Source organism: Uranotaenia lowii, chromosome 3 (assembly GCF_029784155.1).
Source record: "Uranotaenia lowii strain MFRU-FL chromosome 3, ASM2978415v1, whole genome shotgun sequence".
Lineage (NCBI taxonomy): Eukaryota > Metazoa > Arthropoda > Insecta > Diptera > Culicidae > Uranotaenia > Uranotaenia lowii.
In genome coordinates, this window is record NC_073693.1 from 100,598,979 (window position 1) to 100,609,968 (window position 10,990).

General features: G+C 38.0%; 1 protein-coding gene across 1 annotated transcript; it reads left to right on the plus strand.

Annotated features, from left to right (window-relative positions):
- LOC129754686 (isovaleryl-CoA dehydrogenase, mitochondrial) lies at positions 1-8,559 on the plus strand. The gene is made up of 3 exons (XM_055750887.1): positions 1-370; positions 554-633; positions 7,323-8,559. Exons 1-3 carry the CDS (start codon positions 224-226, stop codon positions 8,365-8,367), a joined length of 1,272 nt encoding a protein of 423 aa, XP_055606862.1. The 5' UTR covers positions 1-223; the 3' UTR covers positions 8,368-8,559.
- The last annotated feature ends 2,431 nt before the right edge of the window (positions 8,560-10,990 follow it).

Genomic DNA, 10,990 nt, shown 5'->3' on the forward strand with positions numbered 1-10,990 from the left:
ACGCCTGCCTGATCGAATCAAAAGTATTTTGTTGCCATAGTTCGTACCGAAACGCGAAAAAAACAACTTAATGTGCTTACCCGTTCCCCACAATCTAATCAATCAGCATATTATTAAAACACTACAATTTGTGACCGTCCAAAAGTCATCGGCCAGCCCTGGGGGAGTTTCCAAGTGATCGAAGTCATTAAAAACATTAGGAAAAAAGTGTCTGTATTAGAAGATGTCACTTCGCGGCCTCACCAGTGCAGCTAAATTCCTGAGCAAGGGTCTGACCAGTCCCAGTCGAGCGATCTCGGTCACTTCTCGGAACCTATCCCACTATCCGATTGACGAAAGCATCTTCGGACTGACTGAGGAACAGCAACAGGTAGGTTTTGACGATCATTGAGGATCGTTAGAGAAAAAAAAAACAAGTCTAGACCAACCTTGAGTCCAATTTAGCAAGGATAGAAATTATCAGAAGATAGGTTATTTCCCCATAGCCTTTTGCAACTTTAGTCGATTCTGTTATCTTGTTGTTTTGCTAACTCATTCCTTCATGATATTTCAGCTACGTCAGACGGTGTTCAATTTTGCCCAGAAAGAACTGGCACCGTTCGCTCAGGAAATTGACAAGCAGAATGAGTTCAAGTGAGTAGAATAAAAAAAAATGACAAAAACAAATGTACGGTATATGTGAAGGTGGTTGACCGAAGGTTAACTACGCATAAGTTGCGCTTTAGATTTATGTATATTCTGGATTTGGAAACATTACACTTACACAGAATATGGAATTTAGAATATAGAATGACAATTCTGACAAACTAAAGAATGAACATACTAAACCAAACACTGAAGATCAACACTCTTATTTGTCAATCAATCAATGTCGATACCATAAGGCTTTATCAACAAATGAGGGTATTTCATGAAAGATTCTTAACACCGTAAAACGGGGTAACATTGATCACCGGGGTAGCTTTGATCAACATGGAATTTTTCCACATGATCATCAATAACTAAATCTAAAGTTAAAATATCTCAAAACTTTTTTCTACTTTTATAACCCTCATGTTGAGTTTCAAATTGGGAAAAGCTTGGTTTGTTTTTGAAAATTTCAAATGAAAGTAAAAATGTTATTTCAAAATGTTGAAATATCTATTTTTCTTTTCAAAAGACTAGGACAAAAGGCTAGAAACCCTATTAAATTGTAAAGTTTGAAGGAAAAAATTAAAGAATATTGCGAGAGCGTAGAGAATTGAATGAAGGCAAAATTTTATTTCTTTCTGTAGTTAAAATTTTATAAGTAATGATAAAAAATTTAGCCACTTAATTTATGCAGAATCATTGTCCATCTTTCGATTTAATTGTTGTTCGGCCTGAACACATTAAGAATTGCGATGTTGTTTTTTTTTACCACGAAGAAATCTAAACCAAGAAACACAAAAATTCAGCATTGTATATCTCAGAATTTACTAGACCAAAAGTTACAAATATAGTCTCTTTGAGCCACCGAAAGTGTTGTGTCCAATTTTGTAGAGTTTCATGATTATTTTTATATCATTAGAGTTTGTTCCGAACAGCCTAAGCAATTGACAAACTAGCATTTGTAAATATTATGAAGATGTTTTGTGTCCTTTACGATCAAGAAAACTCGTTAAACCGTCAAAATAGACACTGATCAAGGTTACCCCAAAGTATCAAAATCTAAACAAAGACGATATCTTTAAATTAAATTTAAAGTAGTTTAATAAATTTCTTCAACCTTGTTTTACGCTCACAGGAGTCCAGAACTGGTTTTAAAAATATAAAACATGTCACATCCCCCTTAACAGAAAAGATAATCGAGAAATATTGAAAAAAGTGATCAATCTTACCCCTTTTTACGGTACCTGTTTAAGTCGCAAAGCGCACTTACACATACCTTAATCTAAACCCCAAGAACTCTTTTCTTAAGAAGCAAGCTAGATTTAAGTTTTTAAGAACATACATATATTCAGAGTAATAAAAACTTTTTAGTTGTTTAGATCACATGCTGTTATTGAAATTATAAAAATTACTTAAAAACGATGAATTTTCTTTTGAAAACTTACGTGGTTTGATTGAACTATCAGAGAATATTTCAAAAAGTACTGATTAATGATTTATTTTTTTTAAACATTCAAATCAATGAAAATTGGAAAAAAAGTATTTGTTTTAACATACAAAAAACATACAACGAGAGGTTTACAAAATTCACTTTAAAGATACTATCGGGTGTCCCATTATGTCTAAGCACGATTTTGATACAACTCTGCTCATTCCGGATTACGTTTATAAAACAGCTGTTTTCTACTGGGTGTTGTTGTTTACAGTTCAACTTAAAACTCTGTGTATCGTGAGCTCCAATTTTCATAACTTTCGTTGAAATTAGAAGCATTTCTTCGGAAAGCGCAAAAATATCGTGGACAAGTGGTGTACTATTCTCAAAATTTCACTGAGTCAGTTGGCGAAAATGAAAGAAGTAAGCATTGAAGCGGTCTGAAATTCAGTTTGGAAGTAAGGAGAGGAAAGCAACCTTGTGGTCAAACAAAAACCTGGGTGCAATCCGAGTCCGGTGGACAAAACTTTGGACCGGAAAGTCGTGCGTGCTTACGCCTGTATGAAGACTGTCTTAGTTCAGGATGTGGCCAAAAACGTGGATCCCGTCTTAGCACAGTCCATCGTGCCAAGAGGTGAGATTGAGTAAATATTTATAAGAAGCGGAAAAAGCCGAAGTCGAGTCATAAATGAGCTGCTTCAGTAAATCCAAGAAGAGCCCAAAATTATATGATCAACTACTTGGTGGCAAATCGATGTGCGTTATCATCGACGACGAAGCCTATTACAATTTTGATTACAAAATGCTTCCAGGTTACTACACTGTTCGAGATGGCCCAAGTATTGAGACGGAGACATCAATTTTTAACGAAAAATTTCTCTAAAAAGGCAATGTTTTGGCAAGCCATTTGTAAGTGTGGCATGCTTTCCGAGCCGTTCGGGACTACTGACACGATGAGTACTGCTGTTTACGTTCGAGTACCTGAACTGTCTCGCCAACTCCCCATGATTCGCAAGCATGATCACTAGGGTGTCCCAAAATTGCATAACTTCTGGGAATTGGGGGGCTCACCCTCTAAATGGTAGATTAGGATGTGCAGAAAAAACTTTTGTATGTGGCCGACTAAAAAAAATCATGTTTAGAGGTTCCGCAAGCGTGATCTTTGAAAAAAGTCCACTTTCAAAAGATTTGATTTTAAATAAATTCTGGGTCCAAAAGTTTTCATAAAATTTATATTTTTTATATTTTTTTAATTTTGTTTGAGTTAAATACTACACTTAAAAAATGAAAAATGATCCACTTTTGTATTAAAATGTAAAACAAGCAGGCTATTTCCAAGGAAAACATTTTTTTTGGTCCAAAAATTTTGGATGCGACCGAGCAAAATGTGTACCAAGCGTAAAATATTTTTGATACCAATGCCATCAAAAGATGCGGATTTTTATGCACTTAAACTTTGCTGAACAAAATATGTTGTTTGTATCATCGTGTGAAGAGCTATTCACGGTTTAACCCTTAAAAAAACCACAATTTAAGATATTTTTTATTTAATTTATCAAATTTGTCTTAATAAGACCTACTTTAAAATAAAAATACTTGCAAAAAAAGACTTGGATGGTTCATTGCATTTTATCTACGAATTCAAAAAGATTTGTTGAAGTTGATCGACCTTTGAAAAATCTATGTTGTTTGGTTGTTATTCGATTTTTTATTTGAAGGAAAAAACTTGTCATTCACAATTGCCTCAAAAGGCTTGGGCAAGGTTCTTTATAAATACTGGAGTAATTCCATGTGACCCTGGTTCCTTTGAGTGGTCTAAATTTTTTAAACCCTTCAAGATATCTCCAAGCAACCAAAAGTCACATATTTACTTGAATGAAGGCTTTGAAAGTTACATATTGGCTGACAAAGAGAATCAACTGCCCAATTCCCTTGAGTGAACTTTATGTACTCATTAATGAACTTAAAAGTTGCAAAAGTGATTATATGTACTTTGTATGTGACTTCTTATGCCCAATTCCCATGAGTGAACATTTTTTTTAGATTTATTATAGACATTTTACCACGGTTGTGGCTTATGTGTCTCTAAAAGTGAACAATATGTACTCATTAATGAACTTTAAAGTAGCAAAAGTGATTTATGTGTACGTTGCAAGGGACTTACAACGTCACATAAAGGGCACACAAGTGCTCAAAACGGGATTTACTACAACATCAAGGCGTGTTCTTGTGGTAGCGTGTTCGATTCTCACCACGAAGGTCGGGATTCGATCCCCAAGCCGAGAAAAAAAATTTTTTTTTTCAATATGGGAACATCCATAAATGACGTAGCATTTGAGGGGGAGGGGGGGAGTTTAACTTTGTGTGACGATGTGTGACGAGAGGGGGGGTAGGGGTTCAAGTAAAGCTACGTAGCTTTGATTAAATATCGAAAAAAAAAAATCAAAATTGAGCTAAATTATGCCTAATTCAATCTAGTCTGAACATGTAGCTTTTGGCTTCTACTGCCCGACTGTGTTTTCAAGCGTATCAAGGAGCGTACATGCAAGAAATGCAATTTATATTTTGCTTCAAATGTTCTCCAAAAGGAGCACAGCAAAATCCACAAGGCCCCAGCCTCGGATAGAAAGATTCGTTCAAAGCGAATTGTAGGCAAAAGAGGACAAGAAGTGCTGGTCATCACTCGGGAGGACGATAGAGAGTGGGTGGAGGCAGCTGACATCACAGATGCAATTATTCCAGCCGAACAGACGATGGAGGAAAGCTGCCCAACGATTTCATTGGAGTCCCGAATGGAGATAATTTGAACCGACGCAACTGATTGAATACTCACTAGCTATCCTGTTTGTTGAAAGGTAGCTTGATTTTTTTTGACTGATTGAAATGCTTTTTTATTATGTTTTGCTATTTTTTGCATTATTCTAAATTAAATATCGATTTTAAAAAATGGGGAGGGGGGTTTATTAAAGCTACGTTATTATCTAGGGGGGGTCTATGACTTTGTGACGAAATGCTACGAGGGGGGAGGGGGGTGGTATAAAAATTCGTAAAAAAGCTACGTCATTTATGGATGTTCCCTATGTAATTTAATACTTGAGTGACCATTCCGATGCGATACACGAAAAATAATAAAAAGGTAAAATTTACCGAGTTAGCAAAGGTGAACGCTCATGAAAGCCAAAAAGGTAACTTCTACCTCTTCGAGGTGAAACTCACCTCACAGTGAGGTAAAATTTACCTGAATCGAGGTTGGAAAAAAGGTAAAATTCACCGAGAAAAAAGGTGAATCCAAAAAAGGTAAATCTTACCTCGTAGCGAGGTGAAGTTCACCTGAATTGAGCTCGATAAAAAAGTATAATTCACCTAGAAAAAAAGGTAAATCCAAATAAGGTAAAACTTACCTCGGAGCGAGGTGTAATTGACCTGGATTGAGCTAAACAAAACGGTACAATTCTTCTAAAAAAAAGTAACTATTCGCCGAACCCGTTCATTGAGGTTAAGCTGTTTTGTCATTCTAGGAACAAGTTTTGCTTTGTTTCAGATCGGCCCATAGAGATTTGAGGTGTATTCCACGTCATCCTCCAGCCGGAAAAGCCGAACCTGACCGGATTAGTCGAACGGAGGAGGCCATGAATGTACGCAATGCAGGTGGATTCAGCGGCCATAGCGGCTCAGAAGAACGCGAAGCCGAATTACCAGTCCCTATTTATCTCCAATAAATATCATTTTTGAAAGAATTTTGTATTTTTTAAATTCTTATTGAAGAAAACAATCAAACCAACCAGCATTTACCTTTTAAATCAGTAAATGGGAAAACGGTATTATTTACTATTTTGCAAGGTGAATGCGAAAAAGGTAAAATTTACCTTTTTGCTAGGTAAATTGAAAAAGGTAAAATTTACCTTTTTGCTAGGTGAATGAAAAAAAGGTAAAATTTACCTCGAAAGAGGGGTGGAAAAAATTCACCTCGCAAAAAGGTAAATTTTACCTTTTTTTTTTTCATTTTCCGTGTATATGTAGGAAAGAAAGAATTAAGCAGCAAATTGAACAAACATAAAAGCGTGGCATAATGGCGACACATGTTACTGAACATGATAAATAATCAAAAGATGGTGATATGAACCGATGCCAAGGGTACGATTGAGATAGAGAGAGAATTTTTGGCTCATTTTACGATTTTTTGGAAGCTGAATTAAAAGGCCGCTGGAAGCTGTATAGAAGGTCATTATGATTTGTTCTGGAACTTGAAAGTATCAATATGAACTTTTTTTTAAAAAACGAACACACACATATAGGATCTCACTGAAACTTCATGTTTCTTTTAAGAGATCTATTTTACTTAACTCTAAGGCGTACATCTTTCAAGGATAAGATGGCTAGCATCTTACAAATGCTAAAACCACCGACCCACAGAAAGTGTACTATGTATGCCGTGACCGGGATTCGATCTCATGACCTCTGGCTTGGAAGACTTGAACGCTATCCTCCAGGCCACGGTCGGCGGCTTAAACTTAAATTTTTGAACTGCATAGAACGTACTTCATATTAATGATGGGGCTGAGTAAGCTTTTTTTGTACCTGTTTTATGGGACTTTTGGTTGCTTGGGTCCTGTTCTACCTTCATGAACATTGATGGTGATAAGTTATCACCAACATGTTCATCAAGTTGCATTATTGATGGAAAATTGTCTGATTTAAGTTTTGTTTTAACGTAATTAAAGAAGTTCTTTGGGCAAGACTCAGAGCTCAGCTTTTGCATTGAAATCTTCAAATGTATTATTGATAGCTGAGTTTAGTTGATCGCATAAAATGTTAAAAAATCAAGAAGAGAAATACTTGCAACATTGTTTGTCATCAAAACACATCGGCATATTTTTGAATCTTATTCTAGGCTTCAAAAAACCGTTGAATCTTTTTTAATAAAACTTGCACAAAAAATGTCGGATATGATGACACAAAAATTAAAAATCATAATAATTTTGAAGTTTGTGTTTGATTTTTCAAATAATGCGAATAGATCCGGGAAAAATCCGGGTTTTTCGTGAAGATTTCGTTGAAAATTGAGTCTACACCTCAATCTAACAATAAGGTTAAGGACTGTTACATATTCAAAAATTCAGGGAGATACACAATCAATATTCGTTTAAAAACAAGTCCCGAATTTCAGTAAACGGAATAAATAGTATTTTTATAAAACTTCTAAATTGAAAGCTTATCATCTCATATAAGCTACATCTAAAACGTTACATTTCCGTTACAGAGACCTCCGAAACTTTTGGCGCAAAATGGGCGACTTGGGTTTGCTCGGACCAACGGTGAAACCTGACTATGGAGGCCTAGGCGGATCCTATCTAGATCACTGCATTATCAACGAAGAAATTTCGCGTGCTTCCGGAGCGATTGCGCTGTCCTATGGGGCCCACTCGAACCTGTGCGTCAACCAGATTCACCGAAACGGAACTGAAGACCAGAAACATGTCTATCTGCCGAAATTGATCAACGGAGAACACATCGGAGCGTTGGCCATGTCCGAACCCGGATCCGGAAGTGATGTCGTTTCGATGAAAACTCGTGCCGAAAAGAAAGGCGATTATTACGTTCTGAATGGAAATAAATTTTGGATTACCAACGGACCGGATGCGGATGTCTACATCATCTACGCCAAAACGGACCTCTCGGCAAAGCCTCAACATGGCATCACGGCTTTCATTGTTGAAAGAGATGCCCCGGGATTCTCTCAAGGTCCCAAACTGGACAAACTGGGAATTCGTGGCAGTGGAACATGCGAGCTCATCTTCGAAGACGTCAAAGTGCCAGCTAAGAACATGCTGGGTGCACTGAATAAGGGTGTTTATGTACTGATGTCCGGATTGGATTACGAACGGTTGGTTCTTGCTGCTGCACCTGTTGGTCTGATGCAAGCTGCCTGTGACGTTGCCTTCGACTATGCCCACAGCCGGAAACAGTTCAACCAAAGAATCGGAGAATTCCAGCTTCTTCAAGGTAAAATGGCCGACATGTATACGACCATGAACGCCTGCCGGGCCTATCTGTATTCGGTAGCTCGTTCGTGCGATGCGGGAAAAGCCAATCCGAAAGATTGTGCCGGAGTTATTCTGTACTGTGCAGAGAAGGCTACCCAGGTGGCACTGGATGCCATTCAGATACTGGGAGGAAATGGCTACATCAACGACTATCCGGCCGGAAGGATTATGCGCGATGCAAAGCTGTACGAAATCGGTGCCGGTACTTCGGAAATCCGTCGCATGATTATTGGACGCGCCCTCAACAACGAATACAAGTGAAACGGTGATGTTGCAAGGGGAAGGAATAACTGGTGATGAACACTAAAAAGGACTCATAAATCCACTGAGAGTGGTTTGTAACTAATGTGCATTTAAATACCTGTGTCATTATATAGGTACATTCATGAGAAAAAAAACTGTTTTAAACAATAAAGATTTTTGTAATACAAATAAAATTCATTCTTCTAGCGATTTGTATTGTCATTATTTTTGTACGTGTTTTCTGGAGTCTGCAAAAACTTTTACTCTGGGAAAGGAAATTCAATTTACCTAAATTGTTTCAGTTAAAGTCTACAGCAACTACATGTACGTCTCGGTGGTCGAGTGGTTAGCGTGCTAAGACGGTAATCGCTGGTCCACTGATGACATGGGTTCGATTCCCATCTCGGTACTGGGTGTTAAATGTTAATCTTAAGTTGTCCATGTCATTTATTCAGTCTGTAAAGCCTAAATCGGCTAAGACGGTGTATGTCTTTTTACAGTAAGTATGAAAGACACCAAACCTTGGCAAACAGCTGCGCAAATCAGTTTTGTAAAATTGATCCAGATAGAAATTTGTGTATGGTTTGTTCTAACATTCCTCTCTCTTTACACTCTGTTTTGTGATTTTATCTCTGTTTCTGCATGCATGACGTATGGAACTCTTCAGGATCAGAGAAACTCGAGATGGCATCTTAACGGCCTCAGAACGAATAGTGAGCTACTTAATTTGTCATTTGTGACCAGCGTTGCCAACCTTCCAGATTTTTCTGGAATCTTCCAGATTTTTATGTGTCATCCAGAAATACAGACCTCATGTTGTCTGATCCAGACTTTTCATAAATTATCCAGAATTGTCCAGAAATTTCTATAAGCTCAACGTTTTAATAAAAAATACTATTGAAATCTAATAGCTAGGTCAATAGATCAACTTCAATGACTCTGTCATGAAGAATTTGACTATCTGGGACCCTGTAAATGTTATTAACAGGAAACACCAACCGATTCTGCCGCTCACCGAATGTTTCCCAAACCTTATCAGTCATTCCATAGTTCAAGAAATTGATCATAAATTCCGAGAGCTGCGGAACATCGACTTTTCGAATTACTCTTCAGAAGAAAGAACCAGTGTGGTTCTGTTCAGAAGAAGATCTTGACCAAGATCAGATGTACCGCAGAAATGGCTTTCCCGCATCTTTATCGGAAGTTTATTCCAAGGCTTCTAGCTTTACCTCACTCGTCAGCATCAGTCAAGCGCTTGTTTTCTGAGTATAATACAAATAAGACCAAATCAAGGAAACGTTTCGACAATGCGTGGAATATTGGCTACTTAAAACTATGTTAAGCTTAACTCTGAGGATAATGGACTAGTGTATATTTCTGCTTTTATTAAATCTAAGTACAATGTCGCAATGCATGATCGGAAGTTATTACAATGTAACCACATGCTTGTTGTCAACCGTTATGTAAAAAAAATTAAATAAAATGTCATTTTTAACTATCCAGACAAATCCAGACTTTTCTATTGCCAACTTCCAGAATTTTCTAAAAAACACCTGGCAACCCTGTTTGTGACTTCACAAATAAAGAATCAGCAACAAAGGAATGGTTTGAATGAGAATCAATATCAACATTAACGATATAATCCATCGCTAGCAAAACGGACCCTTCCTCAGTGTCCACCTATAAACGAGGTTAGTTATTATGCAGTCTTGGGAGGACCTCAATAGGAATGACAACCTTTTGGATGAATCTCAATCCGATCAATTTCATCCGGAGTGCCGCAAGGAAGCCGTTTAGGTCTCACCGTATTTTTTATTAAATTTTAACGATGTGTTGTTGCTACTCAGCTGCCCCAAACTAGCATATGATCTGGAACTGTACTATTCCATCAACGACCTCGGAGACGTCACTTTCCTACAAAGCCAGTTTAACATCTTCGCTACTTGGTGCGATGTCAATTACCTGCCCTTGAATCGCAGTAAATGCGCAGTGATTTCGTATTTTACGCAAACCGTTCACGTTATCAGCCAAGTATTTCCTTGGTGATGAGTAGTGTAGAACACGTGAAGGATCTACCTAGGTGTAATTCTTGATCAACGGTTGGATATCAAGATTCTAATTATATCGTCGACATGGTCTTAAGATGCTTGAGTCTTGTATTTCTCACGAAGAAAGAATTCCAAGACGTCTACTGACTGAATAGCCTTTACTGCACTCTGGATCGGTCGCTTTTTGAGTCGCTTCAGCTGTTCGGTGTCCCTATTACCAAAATGGCCCCGAGCGCATTGATGCCATCCAGCGGCGCTTTATACGATACGCTATCTGACATTTGAAAGACCCGTTTTGCCTGGTCAGCTACGCGAGCCGCTGCGACATCGACAAACTGAAAGCCCGCAGAACTACTTCTCGGGCCACTATCGTCGGTGACCTGCAGTGGTCACCCTTGATTCAAAGAACGCTTTCAACAGTGTCAGTTGGGCAGCGATTGCGTTGTCGCTCATCAACATGAGGATTCCGACATATATCTGTAGGATGGTGGAGTGTTATTTTCGTGACCGCCAACTACAGTATATGACCAGCGAGGGACTGGAAACAGTGAGAATCTCGGCAGGGGTTCCACAACCCAGCAAACATTCAAGAA

Coding starts and splice junctions, on each gene's coding strand:
- LOC129754686 (XM_055750887.1), top strand. CDS start 224: ATGTCACTTCGCGGCCTCACCAGTGCAGCTAAATTCCTGAGCAAGGGT. Junction 371..553: donor TGACTGAGGAACAGCAACAG/GTAGGTTTTGAC, acceptor ATGATATTTCAG/CTACGTCAGACGGTGTTCAA. Junction 634..7,322: donor GACAAGCAGAATGAGTTCAA/GTGAGTAGAATA, acceptor TTTCCGTTACAG/AGACCTCCGAAACTTTTGGC.